This window comes from Cupressus sempervirens, chromosome 6, assembly GCF_028749045.1.
Source record: "Cupressus sempervirens isolate cs-2001-9-10 chromosome 6, ASM2874904v1, whole genome shotgun sequence".
In the NCBI taxonomy this organism is placed as follows: Eukaryota; Viridiplantae; Streptophyta; class Pinopsida; order Cupressales; family Cupressaceae; genus Cupressus; species Cupressus sempervirens.
Genome location: NC_143123.1, coordinates 117,384,674 through 117,412,572, shown reverse-complemented (window position 1 = coordinate 117,412,572; position 27,899 = coordinate 117,384,674). Strand labels below are relative to the sequence as shown.

The 27,899-nt window shown below is 31.1% G+C and overlaps 1 protein-coding gene across 1 annotated transcript; it reads left to right on the top strand.

Annotated features, from left to right (window-relative positions):
• The first annotated feature begins 22,547 nt into the window (after positions 1 to 22,547).
• Positions 22,548 to 27,427, top strand: LOC149551493 (GDSL esterase/lipase At4g01130-like). The gene is made up of 5 exons (XM_089786987.1): positions 22,548 to 23,069; positions 24,083 to 24,277; positions 25,459 to 25,628; positions 25,706 to 25,970; positions 26,885 to 27,427. Exons 1-5 carry the CDS (start codon positions 22,832 to 22,834, stop codon positions 27,145 to 27,147), a joined length of 1,131 nt encoding a protein of 376 aa, XP_089643113.1. The 5' UTR covers positions 22,548 to 22,831; the 3' UTR covers positions 27,148 to 27,427.
• The last annotated feature ends 472 nt before the right edge of the window (positions 27,428 to 27,899 follow it).

Here is a 27,899-nt window from a genome sequence, read left to right as displayed (position 1 = left end):
ATGAAGAGGGAGAAAATTTGGAGGTCTACTTAGCCTTGTTGACTGTTTAACATTCACTAGGTTGTGTGGTATTTGTTGTTGCAATTGTTGCAGAGCATGAGGAAATGCTATAACTATTGATCAATTGTATATTGTCTTTGATGTTACACAAAATGTCATATCTTTACTAGTCAGTGTATGCTGAGCTCACTCGGGCAATGAAGATAGTTTCCTATGTCTGTCAAGCATTTTAGTGTTTGCCAAGTTCAAAAGATAATGTTTATCAAGTTCACTCGAGTGTCAAAGAGAAGTTCATGAAAGTTGAGTATTAACTAAGCTCACTTAGGTAACAAAGGAAAGTTGGATGGAACTAGTGTTAACTGAGCTCACTTAGTTACCAAAGGAAGTTTGTGAAGATGTAGTGTTGACCAAGTTCACTTGGTTAACATAGGAAAATCATTCTAGTGTTAGTGTCTACCGAGCAGGGTTGACTAACAAAGGATTTTTTTATTTTGGCATATTGAGTTTAATGGATTTGTTTGTTGGTTCTAGCCGATTGAGGAGATGAATACTAATTATTTTAAGTTGTATTCAAGCCAACTTGATAATGTTAATAATATAAGTATAAGGTCAATTTGAGAATTGAATGTGAGAGTGTGTGGAAGAGAAGAAGATTCTTAGAGGAAGTGAATTGGAAGGATAATCAGAATATCTTTGTTGGGAAAAAAAGATTAATCTGATTAGGAAGGATCAAGTATTTGAACTAGAATTGAATTTAAAATTAGCAATATAGTTGTATCAATAATCAAGTCATATCATTTTTACTCTCTAACCATTGTATCAGTGTATCAAATCTCTTAACCGAGTTATCTTAACAACTATTTGCCAAATCCTCTAACAAGGTGACATTTCTAGATTGAAGTGCCTAAAGACCTCTAACAAGACCACTCCTAATAGGGTGATTAAATCCTCTAACAGGGTCACACCTAAAATTTTATTGTGTAACCTTTGACAGGGTTGGCTCCTAATAGGGTTCACTTCAAAAGAGTGAAATTCAGTAACTAGTTGCAATTGGTGGTTTTTCCCAAATTGGGTTTCCATGTGAAATCTTGGTGTCACTTGTGTTCATGCTATTTATTTTATGTGTATGTAACTAAGTTAATTAAGGTTAATCATAGTTAATATCTTAAGATTTTCATGTTCAATATTTTTTGAGTAATAGTTGATATTTTAGTGCTTGTTGAGTCACAACATATTGTTAGTGCTAACCAAGTGTCTGTGTGTTAACTGTTAACCGAGTAACAACAATTTTAGTAAAGTTTATGTTTTGAATTGACATCTAAGGGATTTGGGATTTCTTTTAGTAGTAACTGATTCACCCCTCCCCTCTTAGTTACTCCTCTTATATTTCCAACATTAACATAATCTTTTGAAGTATCATCCAACATTACATAATCATTTTCTTTCTTCTCATGTTGCTGCAACAAATCTTTGTACAACACTTTCTCATTGAATATGCCATCCATTCTTCTTAAAATTTTACAATTTTCAAAATTTCAAAGCTTATAACAAAATTCATCAATTCCATATCCAAAAAATACACATTTCCTTGACTTAGCTTCAAACTAGATTCTATTTTTAGAATCTATATGTGCAAATGCTTCACAACCGAAGGTTTTGAGGCAAGAATAACTCACTTTCTTACCATTCCATGCTTCCTTTAGAATACCAAAACCTAAAGTAGTAGAAGGACCTTTATTAATCAAATATATAATAGTATTGATAGCCTCTGCCCACATGTTTAAGGGCAACCCAACATGCAACCTCATGCTCCTTGCACGCTCCATTATTGTCTCGTTCATGCGTTCCACCACTCCATTTTCCTATGAAGTCCTTGGAATAGTTTTATGTCTATGAATACCATTAGTGAAGCAATAATATTCAAAGTTATAGCTACAATAATCACCACTTTTATCAGATCTAAGACATTTTAATCTCTTACCAGTCTCATTTTCAACCAAGCATTTCCAAATCTTAAAAGTTACAAATATATCAAATTTATGTCTGAGGAAATAAACTCATGTACTTTTCTAGTTGCATCATCAATGAATGTAACATAATAATGAGAGACACCAAGGGAAGATACCTAAGCTAGTTCTCATACATCTATATGCACAAGCTCTAATTTTTCATTTTTCTTTTCCTTCCTACTCTTCACAAAACTCACTCTCTTTTATTTTCCATATACACAACTTTCATAGAAATTCATATTGACACATTTCAGACCTGGTAAACATTTCTTTGAATGAAGTAATTTCATAACTTTCTCACTCATGTGCTCAAGTCTATTGTGTTATAGCGTTGTATCAGAATCTGCAACAATTGTTTCTTCTCCTTGCTCAACTGTAGCAACTATTCCTGAATATTCATTTTTCTCTAAAATAGTTAAAGTAGAAGGATAAATATGACATGTACAATGATATAAGGTACCTACTTTCACACCTTTTCCTACTATAGGGGATCCTTTTGAAACCTTCCAATTTTTGTCATTAAAAGTAACTATGCAACCCTCATTACTGAAATTCTGTACTGAAATTAAATTCCTTCTCAACCTTGGAACATGTCTTACCTTATGTAGTAGCCAATGATTCCCATTCTGCAACTTAATCTTAACTTTTCCCTTTCAAACAATCTAATAGGGTTCATTATCCACCAAACAAACACGCCCAAAATCCCTTTAGACATAATCAATACAATAACCTCTATGGGGTGTAGCATGAAATGAAGCCCCTAAATCTAAAACTCATAAATCATCAAAACTTTCTAAAAAAAGAAGCAAATAATCCTCTTCAAATTTGTTACTTACTACAGTTGCCTTCTTGTTCCCTTCTTGTTTGTCTCCTTTATTGTTCTTTCAAGTTCAACAATATTTCTTCTTATGCCCTAGTTTCCCATAGTACTAGAAATATCTTGGTCATGTAGATTGATACCTCTTCTCCTTTTATTTTTGTCTTGATTTCCCATGATTTCTAGAATTACTTCCTCTCTAAGTCATTCTGCCTCTGCTTTATGCATTCAAAGCACTTCCTGATGTAGATCCACCTGAGGTTTTCCTAGGAGTTTCCTCAATCAGAATAACACCAATAAAATCATCAAAATTTAGGGTATTAGATCCAAAAATAGAATTAGAATCATTACCAAGCCATTCCAACTTTCAGGCAAAGAACACAAACTCAAGAGAGCCCTAATTTCTTCATCAAAATTGACGCTCACAAAAGATAATCAATTGGTAATAGTATTAAACTCATTCAAATGATCTACAATAGATCCACCTTATACCATCTTCATATTAAATAATTTCTTCATGAGAAATACCTTGTTCAAAGTGGATGGCTTTTCATACAGTTTCACTAGGATTTGCATCAACGGATGTGACAACCAATCTTGCTTCTCCCAAGCTCTTCCTTAGGGTTTCTTTAGGTCATACACTAGACCAAATAGGGTTTCTACTCACCCTATGATCCTTAGGACTCTACTCAATAGATCCTATCCATTCAATTGGTGCACATCAATTAGGTAGAACGAACTTGCTTACCAACTCCCATCAACACAAGTAACACTCCAATGCACATTAGACCTCCCAAATGGTTAGATAGTCATCTAGGAATGTCTTGGGACTCTCTTAAAGAACTTCAATCAAAATCAATCTTGAAACTCTAACTAAGTTCTAATTACAAAGCAAAAATGCATCCAAATGCTTGAAATAGGGCTACAAGAATTAACCCTCCAAATTCACAAAAACCCAATTAACTTGCAAAACTCCTTAACAAGGGGTGAAAAAAATGGCCATCCTAGATACCCTTTTCAGAGTCCTTAAATATTTTGAGGGTCTAAGGACTTCAACCTTTCCGTACAGTGCTGGCATAAAAATAGCTTTCAATTCAGTGTTTTAAGGGTTTTGTCAGCAAACTAATGCAAAGATAGTTTTGCACACCTTAAGACTTCCACCAAGGCTTCCAATTTGGATTTGGGTTACTTATCAACACCTCCTAACATAATCCAAACTTAGGTTGAAGTATCTAACACGTTCAACCAATCCCACTAACTTGTTTCTTTTCTTTTTATAGGGCAAGACTAGGGAAAGAGCATCAATAACCTCGTGCACATTTCAATAGTTGTGCATTTCTTGTGCACCCAACTATAAAGCTTCTAAAAATTATGTTATAAATCAGACTTAGATTTTACCTTCTAGTTTTAGGCTTGTTGCAGATGACCTTCAATATACAAACTTGAGTGAATTGAGAAATATAATTTTGGAAATGTTTTTTTATTTTCTGCAAGTCATCTTAGGAAAGTATTGACAAGGAGTAGACTTATTATTTTTGTGTCTCCTTAAACTTCAACCACACCCTATATAAATACATCAACCAAAGGGCAATTCCCTCTAAGGGACATGACCCTTCCTAGGTCAGTCCACTTCACATTCTCATAATTGGCAATCTAAGAAGGTAATGGTTTGTAGACAAAATTAACTAAGATTAGTTAAGTTAATACTTAATCAAAGTTATTTGAAGGAGCTTTTGATCATGTCTAGACAAGAAGCAATAAGCTTTTATAAGGCATTTCATGTAAGATAATACATGTGTGATCTGCACAATCAGACCAATATGGTGATCAAAGTTATAAATTTTAACATTCCCTCTTAACTTGATAATCATACTAAGAGATAACATATCTAGTATCATCAATTTTGATGAATAAGCATAGATTGATACTCTGTTTGTATCTAAATCTTCTAAAGATGTGGTATCTTTGAACACATGATACTATGTCATATTACTATACCTATGATATGACTTATTACTGATACTAGTTATAACAATATTTCAAAGCATACAATATACAGGATAAAATTTGAAGAATGATTAAATTCTTCATTTATCCAAGTTGTGACTCATAGGTAATGGTGGTCCTATATCACAACATGATCCTGAGTTTAAGATCTACCAGAACATCGGATAAAATTTGAAGAGTAACTAAATTCTTCATTTATCCAATTTGTGACTCATAGACATAGAAATGTCTACATCACAATGTGATCTTGAACTCATCTAGATCTGATAGTTGATCTCTATTGTACATCACATTATCTAAGAGATCGCCATCTCTCATAATGTCTTTTATACAAGTGTTCATTATCTCAAAGATCGTCACCTCTTAAATAATGAATACAAATGGTGTATCCCATAACAATCAATAACCTAACAATATAATTATTTTATTAATAATTTAAAGAATACAAAATGTTTCATAATCCAACCATACCAATTATTTTCCTAAAGTGATCTATCTTCACTCGAGAGAGAGGTTTGGTAAGAATGTCTACTGTTCGATCTACAATACAAATGTATTATAATTTTATAGTATTCCTGTCTACCATATCTCTAACATAATGGTAAGGAATTTCAATATGCTTGGACCTGTCAAAGAAAAACGGATTCACAGAAAGCTTGATGGAACTCTGATTATCACAATGAATAATCGTAGGAATCATGGCTTGACCAAATAATCCCACAAGTAACATTCTAAGCCAAATTTCTTCTCAAGAGGCCATTGTTGTTGCAATGTAGTTGGCTTTTGTGGAACTTTGTGCTACTGATGACTACTTTCTGCATATCCATGATATCATCATTGATCCTAAACTGAAACAACATTTTGAAGTACTTTTTCTATGCTTAACACTTCCACCCCAATCTAAGTTTGAGAATCCATGTAAATCCAAGTCAACTTTCTCATATTTGAGCCCAAGGTTAAGAGTGCTTTGTAAGTATCTCATAATGTGTTTGACTGCAACTAGGCGAATCTCCTTTAGCTCACACATAAACTGACTTAAGGCATTAACAACATAGAAAATATTAGGTCTTGTATTTACCAATTACATAAGGGACCCAATCATCTGTCAGTAGAGAGTAGAATCTATGGAAGATGATTATGTTGTTGTTTCCTTAAGTTTATGTAGATTAGTCTCCATTGGAGAAGACATAGATCTACAATTCCACATTCCAAATCGCTTCAAGATATCAAATCTATACTTTCCTTGATTAAGTATGATGTTGTTAGAATTCTACCATACTTCTAGTTCTAGGAAGTGATGAAAGAGTCCTAAATCCCTAATTTTGAATTCTCTGATTAGATCTTTCTTGCATTGATCTATAAGATGATCATCACCTGTTATTAGTAAATCATCAACATACAGTATCAAAATTACCATATCATATTTAGCCCATTTATAATATAGATTTGGATTGGCTTCATTCTTGGAGAATCCTAAGCTGGTGAGATACTTATCAATTCTTTCATACCAAGCTCTTGGAGCTTGTTTAAGCTTGTATAGAGCTTTCTTAAGCCTATAAACAAAAAAATTTGGGTTATGAGTTTCAAAGCCTTTAGGTTGCTCTAAATATACCTCTTCTATAATCTTTCCATTTAGAAATTTTTTTTTACATCCATCTGATGTACTTTCCATCCCTTTGATGCTATAATAGCTAGGACTATTGTTACAGAGGGGTATTAGGCAACAAGAGAAAATGTTTCTTCATAATCAATTCCCTCTTTCTGAGAGAATCCCCTGGCTACAAATATAGATTTATATTTTTCAATGCTACCATCAGCAACATGCTTGATTTTAAATATCCACTTAGAAGAAACAATGAATTTTCCTTTAGGTCTAGGAACAATTTCCCAAACATCATTCTTAATAATGGATTGAAATTCTTCTATCATAGTATCCTTCCAAGCTATATGTTTAATAGCATTTGAAACATTGGTTGGTTCTGATTTAGATAAATCACTCATTTTTTATACATAACTAGAAAATCTTCTGGGTTTTTTGCTTTCTCTGAAGGTTCCAGATGGTGCAATGAAGTCTTGTGCTTCATCTACTATCTTAATGGCCCAAAGTGGTATTTTCTTTGGATTTTGAGTGTCCTCAAGATTAAGATCTTGAATTTTATTTTAAATTTCTTCAATGGTCTCCCTCTAAAACTCAGATTCAATATTTTCTTTAGAACTAAGTAAGGGAGATGGATCTTTAGAACTTAGGGCTCTTTTGAATGCTAAATCTTCTTTAAATATTACATCCCTACTAAGTTCAATGTTTTTCTGACCAAGTATGAAAATCCCATATGCTTTAGATTTTTCACTATACCTGACAAAAATACCTTTCCTCCTAGAGGGTTCTATCTTGGTTCTCTTTTCTTTAGGAACATGTATATATACAGGGCACCCAAAAATTCTAAGATGACTTATATTAGGTTTAACCTTAGTAAAAAATTCTTTAGGAGTTTTATCCTTAAGGTAGGAGTGAAGAATTCTATTTTGAATATAGACAATAGTACAAGAGGCTTCTACCCAAAGATAATATTTTAAATTTTGATCAAATATCATAGCTCTTGTTGCTTCTATAATTGTTCTATTTTTCCTTTCTATTACCCCATTTTGTTGTGGGCTATAAGGAATGGTATACTCCCTCTTAATTCCTATTTCTTTAGAAAACTCTTTAAACAAATCTGAATCGTATTCCCCTCCATTATCAATTCTAAGAATTTTAATTTTATGTCCTGATAGGTTTTTAGTTAAGATTTTGAACCTTTTAAACCTCTTAAGAATTTCTTCTAATTCTTTACACTTTAAGAAGTAAATCCATGTTTTCCTAGAGAAATCATCTATAAAGAGTATATAGTACTAGAATCTTCCAAGAGAAGGAACATACATAGGTCCACACAAATATGAGTGGAATAATTCCAAAACATTGTTAGTCTTCCTAGTTCTATCATGAAATGGACTTTTGGTGTTCTTACCCAGAGCACATCCTTTGCATATGCTTGAATGATCTTTATTTAATTTAGGTTAACTAGCAACCATCTTCTTCATAGTTGATAAGGTATTGAAATTTAGATGTCTTAACCTTCTATGTCATATTTTTTTTATATCAACAACTTCATGGATTAATGCTTGAACAAGTCGACTAGGTTCTATATTTAATTCATACAAGTATCTCTTTCTTTGACTAATTAACTTTAATTTCTTAAATGAAAATTCTTAGAGTAGGTCAATACTTTACTGTCCATGAAAGAAACATTATGTTCATCATCTTCTAGTGCTATAATGGAGATTAGATTCCTTTTATTCTTGGTACATAGAGTACTCTTTTGAGATGTATAACACTACTCGACTTTAGTTTCAGGGTACAATCTCCTATTGCTTTGACATAATAAGCTAAATTATCACTAATGGTAACTTCACCATTAACTTCTTCTGATATAGAGTATAGTGCTTCTTTGTATCCTAAAATATGTTGGGATGATCCGCTATCAAACACCCATACCTTGCTTGATACTTCATTTGATAGTGCCGAATACAACACATGATTCTCAGGATCATAATCATCTTCTTTCCTAGTAATATTTGTACTTTTTATTTGTTGTTTAGAATTATTAGGGCAATTAGATCTATAGTGTCCAAACTTTTCACATTTGAAGCATTTTATTTTGGATAGATCTTTCTTAGGTTTATCATTCTATTGATTACCCTTCTTCTTCTTGAAATGCTTCTTCTTACCTTTATATGACTTTGTATTGAGAACATGAAGTTCTTCGTCTTCATTTTTCAACTTTCCCCCTTTCTTAAGTTTTTTGGATTATTCCTGAAGACAATCTCCCTTAAGTCTATTGAAGTCAGGAAGATTGTCTCTAGCACTTGTACTCCTTGTGCAAATGTTTTCCATGAATCTAGTAATCCATCTATAACCATCAGTGTTAGTTATTTATCATCAATTATGGTTCCTATACTTGCAAGTTCATCTCTTGGACTGGCAACCCTTAGGAAGTAAGAATTCATTAATTCTCCCTTCTTTATTTGTATATGATTTAGTTTCCTTTTTAGTGTGAGGACTCTGGCTACGTTGTTAACCTCATATGCATTCAATAATACATTTATTATATTAAATGTTGTTTGATGTTTCATTAGCATGGGTACTATTTCATTTTTTACTCCATCTAATATGATTTGCATGGCTTTCCTATTTCCTTTACTCTAGATAGTTTTATTAGGTTCAACAAGATGTTGTTTGGATGCTGAATCAACAAACTGTTTCACATTATTTTCTTCAAGAATCATCATGATTATGAATTTTCAAGCATCGAAGTGTTCTTTCTCATCAAACCTATCCTTGGGTCTAATTGTGTATGCCATTGAAGATAGAAGATTGATGCTAGATATATTAAGTCTGGTTTTTTAATTTGTAGAGCCTAGGTTTGACTACTAGAGCTCTGATACCATGTAAAGTTTCTACAAATTTTTTTATAAATAAGACTTAGATTATACCTTCTTCTAGTTTTAGGCTTGCTATAGATGATCTTCAATATATAGACTTGAGAGAATTGAGAAATATTATTATGGAAATGTTTTTTTATTTTCTGCAAGTCATCTTGGGGCAGTATTGATCAAGGAGAAAACTTATTATTTTTGTGTGTCCTTAAAATTCAACCACACCCTATATAAATACATCAACCAAAGGGCAAGTCCCTCTAAGGGACATGACCCTTCCTAGGTCACCCACTTTGCATTCTCATAATCAGTGATCTAAGAAGGTAATGGTTTGTAGACAAACTTAACTAAGATTAGTTAAGTTAATACTTAAACACAGTTATCTCAAGGAGTCACCGATCATGTCTACACAAGAAACAATAGGCCTTTATAAGGCATTTAATGCAAGATAATACATGTGTGATTTGCACAATCAGACTGGTATGGTGATCAAAGTTACATATTTAACACCAACCACTAGTAACTAATTTAAAGGAGCCAAAAAATGACAACTAAAAGTTCATTAATAAATTTCACATGTATCAATAGAAAAACATGTTTTTTAAAAATCTTTTTTGGTTCATAATTGACCCAACTATACATCATTACAAGGACATTTGTGCATGACTATTTGAGATAGTTGTCCATAAGTACTAGTGATTTTGATTGCACAATTATTGAGACATATTTATAAGGCCTTAGATACAATCTGAAATGGCCACTTTTTGACTCTTTGACACTTAGCAGACTAATAAGTAGGAGCTATTTTACACAATTAGTTAAATTGTGACATTGCTATCCAGATTAAACTATTAGTCGAACTCATTGACCCATGTTCAATGAGTAATGGTTCACAGGAATCCATCACTCATGGCAATGAATGAAACATTTAGAATTGTACCTAGGTGACACTCACAAAGGATAAGCATTGGGACTTCCTAGGAGGTTACCCATCCTATAATACTGTAACTGAAGCACACGAGTAACTATAATTTATTCCCCATGGTTAAGCCCACTCTTCTTGCAACCCCATTCATAAAACCTTTAACAAGTGTTGTGTCAAACCATTCATTAGAAAATCCCTTAAGTGGGAGGTCAACCATCCCAGTACTACTCTAGCTCAAGTGCACTTAACTATAGAGTTTTCTTTATGGTTAAGCTCACTTTTCTTCCAAACTCATTTGCAAAACCTCCAACAAGTGTTGTACCTAATAAACCTGTCATTAGAAATCCCCTTAAGGCACAACACTTGTTGAAGGTTTTTCAAATGAGGTTGCGAGAAGAATGGGCTTAACTATGGAAGAAACTACATAGCTAAGTATACTCAAGATGGAGTACTGGGATAGATGACCTCCTAGGAAGTCTTGATGCTTCATATTTATGAGCATCACCTATATGCAATGAGTGTTACTTTTTTCAATCATTTTCATGAGGGACAAGCTATTGTGAACCAATACTTATCGAACATGGGCGAATGAGTTTGACTAAAAAAACTATACAATTGAATTTTGATAGCAATATCACAATTTGACTTGTGGAAAGTATCTCCTAGGCACTAATTAATGATCTTAAGGGGATTTATAATGAATGGTTTGTAAGGCACAACATTTGATGAAGGTTTTACAAATTTTTTACAAGTAGAGTGGGCTTAAACATTGAGAAACCTCTTATTTAGCTAAAGTAATAGTGAGATGGGTAACCTCTCAGGGAGTCCTAGTGCTTCACCTTTGTAAGAATCACGTACATGAAATGAGTTCCATGTGTTCCATTCATTCTCATGAGAGATGAGTTCTTGTGAACCACTACTCATGAAACATGTGTCAATACATTTGACTTAAAAACTACATTCAACTCGATCTTGATAACAATATCGCAACTTAACAAATTCTATAGAGAACTTCATTTTTACCCAAAAACCAAAAATTATCAAAATATAATTGATACATGAAATTAGTTATAACAATTATGCTTCTCCTATGATGTCTTATAAGACTCAATACAAATGACAACTTCTCTTTCCTTCTTTTCTATTATCCAACTATATCTTATTTATTTCTTAGCTCATTGCTCACTCATTTGAATTAAAATATGTTAATATTGGTTGATGTTTGTGTATTCACAAAGCAAGGTCCATATTAAATTGTTCAATGGGCTATTAATTATCACATTCAATCATTCATTTTTTTACTGTCTTTGAGAAATTATCCACTGACATGGATATTAAGTGGAGAGTTTTTCTTTCCAAATGCTTCTCAAAATAAACGGTTCCAACAAAGTATAATGCTAGTTTCCCTTAAACATTATATAGCAAGGGAAACATTAAGCTTAGAAAAAGTAAGCAAACTTTGACACTTTTAGCATAGAAATCAACCCTTACTATGTGATGTTTAAGGTGGGTATGATGCTTCACTTGACATTAATGACTATTTTCTCTCAAGTCTCTATCGGGGCTTGCTTTCTTATCCATGTATAAATCTTTTTTTTATAATCAATATATTTTTGATCTATAAACTTTTATCAAAAGGGAACAAAATATCACTTGAGAAAACCAAGTCTTTGAGGATGAAAGATCAATAGATATAACGAACCAATAAAACTCTGAAAGTTTCTCTATTTTGGGCACTACACTTAAAACCATGTAATCCTTTGACATTTTTTATGCTCTTAGCTTATGGTGACACTTAAGATCCCCAAATGGGCACTTGTTCTCCTTTCACATTTGGGTTTCTAATGTATGTTTATTCACATCTCAATGTGGAGAAGATGTGGAGTGCATTTTGAATCTTTATCATATTTTTATTTTTACTACAATTATGATTAGTCATAAAGTAAAAATATATATTTTTCACATATTCTAAAGAACACTATTAAAGAACATAAAGACATATGGTTGACATAGGATTAGGAGGTTATCCTAACAATAATGCAATGATAAATGATTTTCCCCCATTGAATATAATACAATACATAAGGAATTTGAGGGTTTGTTAGATATGGAAAAAACAAGTTGATGGAAAAGAAAAAAATTATGTTATTGAGTATTCCTTAGAGGAATAATAGGAAAGTGATAAGGAACAATTTACTTGTAGTTATTTGGAAGAAGCTAATGCTTATCATTTTGACGAGGAGAAAATGAAACAAGATGTTTATAAAGATATTTGGGAATGTTTGGTCACATGAATGGACATCTTGGAAATTTAATAAGGGCATAACCAAGATGTGGAAGGAGAGTTGGTCTTAGGGGCCAACTTCCCTAGAATCCCCAACCTTTCTCTCCATGTTGAAGAGGCAAATAAAATCCATCTATGTGAAGATGGATTGAGGGAAGATTCCATTAAAGTTATAGAAGAGAATTTAAGAGAGTTAGTTGAATTGGTGAAGAAAATTAAAAATCACCATTTTTTGTTTTATTTTAAAAATAATGAAATTTTTTAGGCTTAGCGTATAAATGACAATTTTGGGCCAAAAAATATGAAAGGAAAGTACCCATAAATGAATAAGAAAATAAAATTAACCTCAAAATATGAGCAAGAAATATAAGAAATAGACCTTCTAAAATTAGCTAATTAAAATACAAAATATTAAGATTAAGAAGTTAGAAGAATACATAAAGAAATTAAATGAAAAATTAAAAAATAGTGGATACTATGAAAAAAATTCCAATTTTAGTATTCTTATAGGAAAACTGTATAATTCTAAGAGGAAAAATGAAGGGGAATGGTTTTGAGAATCCAAAAGTTTCTCAATACCAAAGCAAGATTCATATCTATGTAAAGATAAAAAAAGGAAGGTCTACATAGTTATAAATGATAAGCCTTTTCAAGTATTCATGCACTCTTTGAGGCAATTATTCTTTTGTAATGGTTATTGTTTAAGTTCTCCACTTTATATTTTTAGGGTGGATTTTATTACCTTTATGGAGTTCAGTTTAAGTTGTTCTTTTATAATTTTACTAGTTTTTGTTATCTTGGTGTCATACCTAATGATTGAAGATAGTTTATGGTCCCTTGAAAGCTAGATTCATTTAAGACAATTCACTAAGGATGCTCAATTTTTTATTCATGATTTGGTTAGGCTATCTTCTCCTTATATGCTTCAGGTCATTAGCTATATCAAAATATAAAGGAAAATAGCCTATATAGATGGTGGTAACATTCAATAATTTAGTAGTGGAAGCTAGCCAACTAGCTATACATCTATATCCATTCCTATGTTGGTAATGGTAATACCATGTTTAGTGCTTGCAAGTGTCATGATGGTGGGCTTAATGAGGATCAATTAACTATAGATATATGTTTTATCTTTGTTAAGAGAGCGCCGATGTGAAATTGGGTACCTAATGGTTACAAACCTAATGCTAACTCACCTGTAACTACTCCCAACTTTAGCTTGGATCCCATCATGATGGTTGGGAGTATACATTACAAGGATTGAAAGTGGGTGATGTTTGAAGGATGGATTCCATTAATTGTTTAGAAATGGTGCTCTAGTATTTAGGGAACAATTGCACTTTCTTGAGGCTTAGAAACATTCTCCTTTTCACTCATAAGAGTTATATGACCTTCTAAAGAGTGAGACTTAATTTTTGGAAAAAATGATATTCTAAGTTTTATTTATTTTTATTAAATACTCATGTGTTAATTCTCCACTATAAACATCACACACTAACTATTGACTCCTAGAATAAAAATGTTAAATAGTCAAAATTTTACTTACTTTTTCCAACTTTATTTTTCTTCAATTATAATATTATAAAATAGCCTATTTTAGTTACATGCAAATTTATATTTAATATAAACTTATACAAAATTTAGGAGAATTTAAAATAAGATTTTCCCTTATATATAAATAAATGATCAAATTTTTTATCTAATATTTTTTCCTATTTATATTCATTTGAAATCTTTTCTTAGTTATTATTATTTTCAAATTATATTACACTACTTTTATTATATAAAACTATAAAATTATTTACTTCTATGACATTAACACCTATATAATTTTCATCAGCATCAACAAAAGCAAATGATAAGTACCCACTTGATTTACCAATTTAAACCCCAAAAGAACAGATTAATATTCAATGAATGTGAGTACAAAATGCGTGAATGTAAATTTATACAGTGCTAATAGAACTTGCTAGACTCCTTAATGACCATATTACTTTAACTATGTTGGTCCCTTTTATTATAATAATTATTTTATTTCTCTTTTAACTAAGGTTACAGTAAATTTATAGAGTGCCGATAGAACTCACTAGATTCCTTTTTAATCACCATATTACTTTAATTATGCCAATCTCGTTTATTATAATAATTATTTTATTGCTCTTTATGACTAAGGTTACACTGTTAGAACTTGCTAGACTCCTTTTTAATGACCATATTACTTTAATTATGCTGATCCCGTTTATTATAATAAATATTTTATTGCTTTTTTTGACTAAGATTACAGTAAATTTATACAATGCTAATAGAACTCGTTAGACTCCTTCTTAATGACCATATTACTTTAATTATGCCAATCCCTTTTATTATAATAATAATTTTTTTTCTTTTTTGGGACTAAGGTTAGAATCATTTATTTATTTGAAGTAGTTGAATGATCTCATTTCATCATTGTTCTTTCGTTTTAGCTTTACAAGGTTCAATGTTCAATATTTATTTGTTGCAGAGAATATGGTAGACCATCTTGTTCGATTTGCACAAGTGTCGTTCTCTTTTATCAGCTTGGAGAATGGAAGCAATGAACGAGACAGTGGCAGGGCTTTGTAGATACTTTTCTTCTTCATCTTTCCTTCCCGTGAATTGCACTCAAAGTTATTCTTATGCGTTCACTCCTCCATCAACTTCATTAATTCCCTTTTATTTTATTCTTCCATCATATCCAACTTTACTTTTAGCCTTTTTAAAGTGTTTTTAAAATAAAATAAAATTATATGAACTATGTCATTCCTTTTAATCATTTAATAAATTTTATTGTTTTAATATATAATAGCGAATATATATTATTTTATTTTATTTCAAGTTAATTTTGGTGAAAAAAAATTCTAAATAAAATATAAATTTTCAAGTTGTATATTCTTTTTAATAAGTTTTGTAAAAAAATAAAAATGATTTTAGATTGTCCTTGATTTCTTCTAACTGAACATTGAGTGTTGATTTGAGTATAAAAATTTGTTTACTTGTGTCTTGAGGTGTTGCATTTAAGAACACATTTTAATTTGTTTCAAACAATTTAAATATCAACCTAAGAGGTCTTATTCACATTGCGTCATCACATAGAAAGCATGCCATAGAGCATTGATATTACACTAACATCTTAGACACTATCTCATGCTTATTTTATGCACAATCAATGAATCAATAACATGAGTTTGACCAAAGGATAACATTTGTTAAAAAAATCCAAATAGCTAAATTTGAAAATACATATTGTTAGACATAGGTTGTACTCATAAAAATGAGTTTAAAATCTAGCATCCATAATTGAAATACATAAAAAATTACTTTTAGATCCAAAGCTTAGTTCCTTAGATACAAAACTAAACTAGACCATTGAATAGTGGATTCAAATTTATTTTAAGATACATGTCTTAAACTTTCTAAATTCTTTGACACATTGATAAATTGATACAAAAAATTCAACACAAAAATCTATATCAAACCCAAGATAAGCAATTTATCTCTTTACTTTATAAGTATTTATTTGATTACCTTTATCATTGCCATCTCATTAATTGTAGCATAATTATATGATTTATTATATTATCTAAGATTTAATTATATGGGTTGTGATATATTCCTCTGTATTATTTACTTCACTCTCATATTCTATGCTCAAGGATTTAGTCTTTCATTCGAGGAGTTTAGATTCTATCCTTAGCCCAAATATTGGTTTATAAGCTTGTTATAAAGAAAGTTCTATAGTCAAATTGATGAAGTATTTAAAATATTTTCTAAAGGTTGTGTAAGAGTTAATAGTGAATCCTAAAGCTCTTATGAATCACTTATTACTTACATTTAAAAAAAAAAAAACATCATTGCATGTTATTCAACCTTGAGAAGAAAATTGATCCAAAATAATACAATACATTACGTATTCATTACAAATACGAATTATGAATGCTTATAAAAGTTTTTTTAAAACTAGATGAAACCTTAAGTGAGGATTTGGTTAGGTCCTTACAATTGTCACCATCCTATTCTATGAGGCAAGATCAAGTATACTTGGAAAAACATCCTAAATTTATCTCAAAAGAATAAAATAAAAGGGAATCAATAAATTAAATACTCTTACCCATTTTGCTCCAACATATTGATGTCAAAAGTTTCACTAAGTTAGATAGAAACAATGGGTTGCTTTGAATATTGCATCATAAATTAAAGATTAGGTATGAGAATCATGTTTATTAACTAGATATCTTAGCATGGTATATGATCATAACAGTAATTTAGTCTTGCATTTTAAATGATTTTATGTTTGATTATGACTTTCTATGCTTGTAGAGAGGAAATCTAGGAACATAATTAAACATATAACCTCTATGTTGTACTCTTTTATTGATGATGGAGAAATATATGACCATTTGAAGTGAAATCGAAGTTTCTCATCCATTTACCTTCATGTAAGTTAGAGAATAGATACAAAAAAGAATGGAGGTCATGCTCTTTTGTAAGGATGATTAAAGATACATCTTTTATAATTGAACAAGAAAACATGTGCATAATAATGGGGGACTTAAAGGAGGTCAAAACTGGCCACTTTCCTTGTAATAATAGTAAAAATTATATTGGACAAAAAATTTGAGATATTCATGCTAAAACAAGTTAGATATAACAAGAATAATATTTCTAGCATTCAAAATCTAGTTTCTAAACTAATAGTTAAAAACATGATGGAGATTCAAAGGTTCAAATAGACAAAGCACAAAAGTGCTTTTAAATTCTATAAAATTATAATGTAGTTTCATAAGTGCTCTTGCATTGATTGGTCCATAGAGTGACTTGTAAAAGAGAAGTTTAAATATTTTCAATAGGATCCCAAGGGAAGCATTATGAGATCATATATTAACAAATATTAGAGCTTCAAAGATATGAAAATTGTAGTTTATTTAGAGAAATTCATGATCAAATAACTATTTGCAAGATTATAAAACTCTAGTAAATGAGTATAATAGCACATAGAGAGGTGTATTAGGTAATTCAAGTCTTGTCAAGGTTTTCAAGTAGATTTCAAGGAATATATATAAGCATGGTTAGAATTTTAATTCTTTTTTTTAATATCTTTTATAGAATAAATGAAAATTAGAAGGTCATGAAATAGAGACAATGAAAAGTTATTATGTAATATCTTATAATTAAAGAAAGAATAGAAAGTATGAAAAATTGAAATGTAAAGATGAAATTGGATTAAGTTTATTTTTCTCTTTAATATTGGGTTAACAATCGATTTTTGCGAGCTAGTAATTTTTTTAACTCATTACAATAGCTTTGGCAAAATTGATGAAACCATATATTTTGACACAAAAGATCCACAATGGAGAATCATAAGGTACATTTATTTTGTAAACATGAAAATATAATCTAGAAGGATGAATTAGGAATAGGAGAAGTGTAAGAGAGTTAAGTAGTGGAACAAATTCCTACACTCATGTTAAGAAGAGTAATGTAAAAACAATCTACGAATCTTTACAACAATTATATAAACTTAACAAATCAATATAAATAATATGCATACAACAACATAATGATCTACGTAGGAAAATTTCTTTTGAGACAAAGACCCCACACTTCAAAAGTCACTTAATATATTATTCAAAAATCAATAACGTATTACAATATACTAGCAAATCAAGCTTCTAATAGAAGTATGGTTAACAAAGATCCAAATGCCACCCAACAGTTATCAAACTCCAATAATGTATCAACAATAAAACATTTTTATTATTGCAACTTTGAGAACCAATTTCTTAACAACATGGCAAAGTTGGTGAATAGCCAATTTCTTGGGCACAATACAAGACACCATTGTAGCATTGATCCCTTGCAAATAAATTTAAAAATACACATAATTTATAGAATCAATATCCTTTTCTATGCTAATTAAGGATCCTTGTATATTTTGAAATGCATGCACATGTTAAATTTACATGCACAACTTGCCAAATTAAGATGCATGTTGAAAATAATATACACTTGTAATTTCTCATTTACTTTTTATGTCCACCATTAATCAAATAATTTAAGATTGTAATTTATTATTAAGTGGCACTTACTCTTGTGCTTAGTTTAGCCAATGACTTAATTCCTATTATTTAATTCTATTTTGTCTACACTTTTATGCATTTATTATTTTTGCATCATTATTCCACTCTCATTTATATTTTCTTCCATCCAATTACTTTTTGCCTCATTAATGTTTTACATTAGGGCTCATTTTCTAGTGGCTTAAGATTAATCTTATTTAATTCCAGACAAACAATATTGGCTATGTAAATCAAATGATCAATTTTACATTATTCTAATTTCCTTTCTTCTTTCTACCACTGGTCATGGGTAAAATTTAAATTATTTGCACGGTATATGTTGCTTTATCATGTTACTTTTAAAGAAATTCAACATGCATTTAATTTTATACAAGAAAAAGATTATCGAGCACAATTTATTTTTTCAATTGTAAATGAATATGGTGTGATAAACTTGTTCAATTATTAAGCCAACAAATATTTAATTGATGCACTAAAGCATTCCCTCACAATTTCAACTACTTAAAAGTAAAAAGTAAATAGTTTATTAGATGTATATTATTTTAAATTAATTTTATGTAATATAGACTAAATCACAATGATAAATTATTTGAAATAAAAATAAATAATGATCATATAAATAAACAATTCACTATTTTAATTAAACCCATCATAGAAAAATTCAATGCTATTCAGCTCTCATCAAATTTTAACACTAATTATCTTTATTTATTATTAAATCCTTCATATATTTATTTCAATTAAATACATTTATTTGAAAAACAAATTTTATTTCTTTGGCGTGGTAAGTGAAAAAACATAACCCACTCGAAGTAATTTAATTTCTTATTCAAAAATTTAGACACCTCTCAAGTCAAATAAAAGGAGATTCGTTGCATGTTTTTCTCCATGCTTTCAAACAAAAGAAATATATTAATATTCACATTAAGAATCTTTTTAAAGACATTTCAATATACAATTCAATAGGACCTTATATATTAGTACAAAACTGAAACTATATGCAAGGCTATCGATTATTTTATCTTAATCAAAGAGGAAAGATATGTGAAGTAGTTGTATGAAGACTAAAGGTGATATATTATTGAAGCTCTAAAGGCAATGATGGTATGGTTGTAAAGTCTAAATCAAACTCTCATGATGCAAAGCCCAAGGATTAAAATATTGCAATGTTATGTCCCATTATTTTGGAAGAATGGTAGAGTTTTTGCTGGATTAGGTAGAGATGATGAAATTGAAACTTTTAATATTGAGCATTGGAAAAAGCGAAGGTTTAATTTTGAATTATAATTTAAAAAATTAAAACTTTATTTGATTGGTTAGAGTTGATGAAATCAATATTTTATTGTTTAATGGTGGAAAATGAATTGAATTATGATCAAAGTTTTTAAATAGGCATATAGTTTTTTTAAATTAGAATCTAATATATATTAGAAATGATCTATAATTTATGATATATTTTAAAATAATTTTATTTTCAATTAAAGTTTAAATTAGATGGGAAGATCTTGTGGTTGAATGGTGAAGTTTTTGAACAAGGTCTTAATTTCATGGGATCACTCTTTATCAGGTTAATAAATGAGATTTTTTACCTCAATTTTTGTGTTGGGCGTGGTTTCGTTGATAAGAGTTGAACTTCTAATAGGCATGAGGTCTAGTGTTCCCGTAACCCACATGGTATCTAAGGAATGTCACACCAAGATAGTTAGTCAGATTAAATAGTTTACAGGATTTGCTATAGTTTATAAGGGGACTACCCTACTCCTACATTTCTATGATAATTAAAACTAGAAAAAAATATGTATAAACATTTGAGATCAAATCATCAATTCAAAATGTCAACATTGACATCTAGTGTAATGGTTAAATGGTAGTGTTGTGGTTCTTGACACCAAGACTCAAATCCCATCAAAATGACATTGATAATTCAATAAAATATTTTCATATAAATAAAAATACATTATTATCTTATTATTAAAAAATAAAATTCAACTTCACATAATTATGAGGTCTAGCCTCTCCCCAATCCACTAGTCCTAGAGAATGTGTGGCACCAATGTCCCTCATTTATGGGAGGCTACCCATTTCTATGTTTTCTATGAAAATTAGAAGAAAAGGAAGTATAAACATTTGAGATTGAATCATCAATTCAAAATGTGTACATTAGCATGATATTGATGGTTAAATGGTGAAGATGTGATTCTTATCACATAGATTCAAATCTTATGAAAATATTATTACTAAATTTTCATATTAAAAATAAAATCATTGTTTATGATCTCAACAATACTAATGTAATTCTTATAATATAGATTTAAATCTCCTATTTGTAACCTCTCTCATTTATAACTCCAACTTAATTAGAAATTCAAAATAATAATAATAATAATAACCTAGTAAAACAATCTACTATAAACAATAAGAAAGCTATTATAATAGCTATAATTTTTTTTTTTAAAATAACAACTGAGGCTTCACTTATTTAAACAATGCATAATTGCATTTATTACTAAACATGGCAAACACAATACAAAATTTAATATTTTCATGATTCAACTTTCTTTGCATTTTAAGGAAGGCAGCCATGATTGAACTCTTAACTTTCTCTGTATAAATTATGTATAACCATTTGAGATCAAATCATCAATTCAAAGTGTCAACATTAGTATCTAGTGTGATGGTTAAATGACAGTGTTGTGGTTCTTTGACACCAAGACTCAAATCTCATTAAGATGTCATTGATGAGTTCTCATGTTGAGAATGAGGTCCCTTATTTGTTAACTCAATTATCAATAGATCTAGAATCCTAGATTAATCACCAACTCTAACTAAAATCTATAATTCAATAAAAATAATCTCATATATATATAAAATTCAAAATGATTTTCAACTTCCCATAGTTATGAGGTCTAGTCTCTCTCCAATCCACTAGTGCGAGAGGATGTGTTGCACCAATGTCCCTCCTTTATGGGAGGCTACCCAATTTCTATGTCTTCTATGAAATTTTAAATTTGAAAATTAGAACAAAAGAATGTATAAACATTTGAGATCAAATCACCATTTCAAAATGTGTACATTAACATGATATTGATGATTAAATGGCGAAGATGTGATTCTTATTACATAGATCCAAATCTTACCAAAGTATTATTACTAAATTCTCATATTAAAAATGAAATCCTTGTTTATGATCCCAATAAAATATTCTTATAATATAGATTGAAATCCCCTATTCGTAATGTCACTCATTTCCAACTCCAACTTAATCAGAAATTCAAAATAATAATAAGAATAACCCAGTAAAACAATTACTATAAATAAGAAAGATATTATAATAGCTATAATTTTTTAAAAAAATTACAATTCAAGCTTCACATGATGAAACAACGCATGATTGCACTCGTTACTGAAAATAGCAACCACGATACAAAATTTGATATTTTCATGATTCAACTTTCTTTGCATTTTAAGGAAGGCAGCCATTATTGAACTCTCAATTTTCTCTGTACAAAGCCAATACTTTATCTCTAACCAATAAAATCACAGTTTAAACTTAATCTCAACTTTATTATGAAGTCAAAACCACATAATGGCTAAAAAAATTCAAAATTCCATGATGGTGAAAAATAATAGCAGTGTGAGAATGTTTTCCTGAACGGAAGATTTGGTTGAGCTGGTTCACCCCAAACATACTCTTCATACTCATCTTTCACGTTCTAATTCCCTTGTATTTTATCATGCAACAACGACGTGCACATGCAATTGCTTGCATGCACGTGAAATCGGTAAGCAAAGCAAAATTTTCTGGTAGGGCAAAATACATTTCCCAACAACCAAACAAAATTATATCCATGCCGACAGATTCATCTGACGTCACTAATCACAGGGAGGACGGCACATTAAAGCTTTAACTCTACCTTCTCTCTTGTTTGTTTCCACACGTGTGGGGTTGCTTTTCCTCCTGTGATTCGAACCTTGGTTTCTTTTCTGATTAAAATTTTGGCTGTAGATTGTATAGTAGTTGTATGACAACACATTTTGGCAATTTGTTTTGTGGAATATGCCCCACTGTGCAGATTCATGAAGTTTGGTGGATTCTTATGATGGGTTTTTTTTTCTTTATATATAATGTGATCTTGATGCACTTTGAATTCAAGCATTGAGTGTCCATTAATGCATTGCTGAGTGCTGACAATTTGACAGAAGTATTTTTTTGTTGCAATGGGTTTCAGGCAAAACTGTTGGTTTTTAGTGGTTTTGGCAATCCTGCCAATTGTTTGTCATGGAGCGTGTAATTATCCTGCAATTTTTAATTTTGGGGACTCTACTTCTGATACAGGGGCTATTCATTATGTGTTTCCTTACAATGAGCTTGCAGAGAGCCCTCCCTATGGCCAGACTTACTTTGGAAGACCAGTTGGGCGTTACAGTGATGGAAGGCTCTCCGTTGATTTCTTTGGTATGTTAATGGTGGTTGTTTTGGGATGGGCTTGAAAAAATCTGATGTTTTTGTTATTGGTTTTCACTTACCCCGTCTTGATATGATTAGAAGCTTGTTGATTCCTTGTAGTTTTTTGGGGGCTGTGTTTAAAAAACTCGGATGGTTTTGTTCTTGGTTTTCACTTACCCTGTTTTGATATGATTGGGGGCTTGTTACGTTGCAGCTCTCAAAATGGTAGAGTTAAAAAAGGAAAATGTTAAGCAGAGCAACCATTAATGTTGGCTCTGGTTTTTGCATAGTAATATAGTGATGCTCCTTCTCTTTTTTGTCCTATGTCTCAGAGACGGGGATGTACTAGGGACTTTGGGACTCTGTTCCTTGTCCCCAGCTGGGTCACCTCCGCTGAGGATGGGGATGTCTTGGTGTTAATTATTTGCTGATTTGACTATTTATGTTCAATGTTCGATGTTTTGCAATATTCAAGTATTTAGTCTTTTACATCTTTATATCTTATGCTGCAATACATCTTTTCATAACTAACATTTTAAGTGCCATATGTATAGTATACACAACCCTGTCCCCACCACCACCCCCCACCTTCACCAAATTAAGACCCCTCAGTCCTCTTGTCCCAGAAACTCGTCCCCCATTCTGCTGTCACCTGTCTCTCAGGGCAGTGTAACTATGGGTTTTTGATATTATGTTTTGCATTGCAATTGTTAGATTGAGTCAATGGAATGTTAGCAAATGAATTGGGGCTTGGCAAGTTGTAGCTCTGAAAATGGAGATAAATGTTAAGCAGAGAAGCCATTAATGTTGGCTTTGGTTTTTGATATTATGTTTTTCATTGCAATTGCTAAATGTGGGTCAATTGAATTATAGCAAATGAATTGGGGCTTGTTAAGTTGTAGCTCTGAAAATGGTATATAGATGTAAAGGCAAATGTTTAAGGAGAGACATTATTAATGTTGGTTTTGGTTTCTGTTATGGTTTTTATTGCAATTGCTAAGTGTGGGTCAATTGTATGACAGCAACGGCCCTGGGATTGCCATTTTTGAGCCCATATTTGCAGTCTGTTGGATCTAACTTTGGGCATGGAGTGAACTTTGCTGCTGCTGGTGCTACTGTTAGAGAGACCAGCTTTATTGCCCCTGTTTCTCTGACTGTTCAAATCAATCAATTCAAGGTCTTCAAGCAGAAGGTTCTTGACAGCATCAATACACATGGTATGGATAGATACAAGCTCTGATTAAGTTGTCATTCTTTTAAGAATTCAGCCGGTTTACTCCCTTTACATGCATTAGTATATCTCCATTTGTATAAACCATGTTTAAAATTAATTTGCATCCAGCATGTTTTTTTACTGTTTGGGTATCTTGCTGTTGTGGTCTTAGTTATGGTTCAGAGGGGACTAAAGAGTCTTTTTGTTCGAGGTTTCTTTATTTTTTACATTCTATTTTGTCCAAATTGTTTTGGGTATGAGTATATTTTTTATTATTGTAGTTTGAAGGAAGTAAGTCTTTTTTCTATAGATGTTAGAATCAATGACCATACTATTTATCTTCATAAATTGTATTCAATCGACTAAATTACAATTGATTGATTGAACAACAAATTATTATAACTATCAAAAAATTAACAACATCGAATCAAACCAAATTTTCAACCATATACAAATAATACATATTTTTATTTGAAATTAGATAAAAGATGATTTTCATTGATAACTTAGATGGCAAAGTACTCCAGATCTACAGTGCAGCATAGGTGCCACCCCTAATATTTCTGTATAACCATTTTTTCAGTTACTGTCAGAGCCAGCCTACTCTCTTACTTCCTTTTCCCCATTTTCTACGAATGATTCCCATTCTATTCGTCAAAGTCTATTGTCAAGGGTCACTAAAGTTAAAAGGAGGAATTATAACTACTCTCACTGCAAAGTCTTTTTTCATGTTTCAGTGGGATAGTTGAATATTGCCTGACAGACTTTTAAAGTTGTAAAAGATAATTACTTTTAAACTATAAGATATGATACATAAAAGCATTCAATATTGAACTGTTGATGTTTCATGGGTTAGTTGAATATTGCCTAACAGACTCTTAAAGTTGTAAAAGATAAATCACTTCTAAACTATAAGATATGATACATAAAAACATTCAATATTGAAATGTTTAAAAATGGTTCACCAAGTCTAAAACAATTAGTTTTTAGCACTTTTATATTGGAATGAGATGAATGGTGGTTTTATGAAAGTAATGGTAGTAGGTTTAAAACTCAAAAGTGGGTTTTAATAATATATTCTAAGTTTTGATTTGTTTAGATGACATATATATATATTTGTAGAATTTATCTATTATTATGATTTCAAATGAACCATCTAATTATGAGGATGACTTGATGTAACAGGTCCTCTCGACTATCTTCCTACTGAGGAGAAATTCAAATCCGGTGTTTATGTCCTAGAAATAGGTGGCAACGATTTTAGCTATGGATACATGAACCTCAACCTCACCCCTGCCCAAGTGAAACAAACCATGCTTCCCAGAGTAGCCAGGGCAGTTGCAGGAGCAGTGCAGGTTAGTAAAACCTATGATACCCACATGCAAACTTCATTTGATGGATGGATGAATAGTTACTGAAATAAATTGTGCAGGCATTATATGATGAGGGAGCAAGAACAGTTGTAGTAAAGGACGTGGCACCACAAGGTTGTGGCTCATTCTGGCTCACTTACTTTTCCCCCACTGATTTTGACCAATACGGATGCTCCACCTCATACAACGACGCTGTTCTTTTCTACAATAGAATCCTCCGTACTCAGCTGGCTAAGCTCCGAAGAAAGCTCAGCGACGCCTCCATTGTATACGTCAACACATACGACATTGTCTATGATTTCTTTGCCAATCCTTCCAAATATGGTAATGTTGCTGAATGTTTAGCATCCAAGTTTAAATGCATTAGATTTTTACAATATTTGATAGTTTTGAATTTGGTGAAGAAATGATACTTAATTTTCATGATAGGTCAATGTTAGTAGGTAAACTTTTTCTATGTTATTCTAGTTTTCATTTGATAACAAATCATAAAATATGGTATGGAATGTTATCAATAATCTTAAAGAAATTTTTATAATGAACTATTTTTGAATTGGAGTAATATTGAAATGGATGACCTTCGTGAAAGTCTAATGTTTCACATCATCTCATACAATATGATTGAAATCAATGAGTTTTTTTATGTGAAAGGGGGAGATTCTTGTAAACCACTATTCATTAAACATGTGTCGATGAACTTGATATGAAAACTACATAGTTGAATTCTGATAACAATATTAAAATAAGATCGTTCAATCAACCGACCATAAGATCTAACAATGGTTGGAGTAGTATAGGGATGGGTGACCTTCTAAAAGACTCAATTTTTCACCTTTGAGAGCATCACCTAGATACTGTAACTGCTAAGCATACCATTCATTCTCATGAGAGATGGGTTCTTGCAAACCATTGCTCATGAAACATGGGATCTTGTGAACCACTGTTCATGAAACATGGGATCTTGCGAACCACTGCTCTTGAAACATAGGTCAATGAACAATTTTGAATCAGATAGTTTTTGATAAGATCTGATAATATGTTAGAATAATATTAGAATGCTGGACTTCCAAGAGAGGTTCAATGCTACAACTTTATGAACATCACTTAGATATTGCAATGAGTGTTAAGTGTACCATTTGCTCTTAGATTCTTATGAAGAAACACATATCAATAAATTGAAATATATATGTAGATCTATTTTCCCACAACAAAAATCTAACATTTTTCATTGAATTCAGGTTTCCAAGAGACTACAAAAGCTTGTTGTGGAGTAGGAGGCAACTACAACTACAACTATGCAGTGCAGTGTGGATCAAGTGGCACCATTAAAGGGCAAAATGTGACAGCAGAGGCGTGTACTAATCCAGGAGCCCATGTAACATGGGATGGAGTTCACTGGACTGATGAGGCAAACAGAGTCCTCACCAAGCAGATTTTGAGTGGAAACTACTTTGAGCCATCTTTTTCTTTTGCTAAGTTTTGTGATCTTCAGACCGTCTGAGCCCAATATGCCTCTTTGCTGTTTTGTTCTCCATATGTGTACGTCGTTAGTAGAGAAATAATTTACAGCCTACACATGATGTATTATGTTCCCACATTCTTTTCTCTTTTTTCCCATTTTCCTTCTGTATTATGTATGATTCGTTTTGTCGCCCATTTGCTGATAATAATAATGGAGGAGGCAGCTGTCTTGATGATTTAGAAATAGTTGTACACATTCGGTTTTAGTGTTTGTATTATTATTATTATTAATATTGATGCTTATTGAGCTGGCTACATAATTGCAGTCTGGATTCTTGCCTTGCAATGAACGGAATGCTTTGTTATCATTTCTTTTGGCTGAATAAAACCACTTTTTTGGCCTAACGAAACTGGGGACAACCAGTTCATAGTTTATGATTGAAGGACCCTGTGTTTTTGATAGGCGACATTATATAATCAGTGGTTGTATCATGTGGGGCATAATGCTTTAATGCTTTGTTAACGGGATGGAGGTGGAATGATATTGAAAGTAGGAAAGTGTGTTTTTGTCTTTTTAAGATTATAAGATTTCTCTCTCTCTTTTTCTTATGTTTTTTATTATTGGGATGCTGGAGAATAAGAGTGTTTGAAATGTTGATGGAAAGAATTATTTATAATTGAATCAAAATTAACAAAGACGATTATAAGTTTGTTCAATATAATTGTTATTTTTTATTTGTTAAATATTTGGATTAAAAATTGTACATAATTCTAATAGGCTAAGTAATGGCT

What these genes read in the sequence shown, in the direction of transcription:
- LOC149551493 (XM_089786987.1), top strand. Translation starts at nt 22,832, where the DNA reads ATGGGTTTCAGGCAAAACTGTTGGTTTTTAGTGGTTTTGGCAATCCTG. An exon ending in CAGTTGCAGGAGCAGTGCAG is followed by an intron (nt 25,629 to 25,705) that starts GTTAGTAAAACC and finishes TAAATTGTGCAG; the next exon opens with GCATTATATGATGAGGGAGC. An exon ending in TGCCAATCCTTCCAAATATG is followed by an intron (nt 25,971 to 26,884) that starts GTAATGTTGCTG and finishes CATTGAATTCAG; the next exon opens with GTTTCCAAGAGACTACAAAA.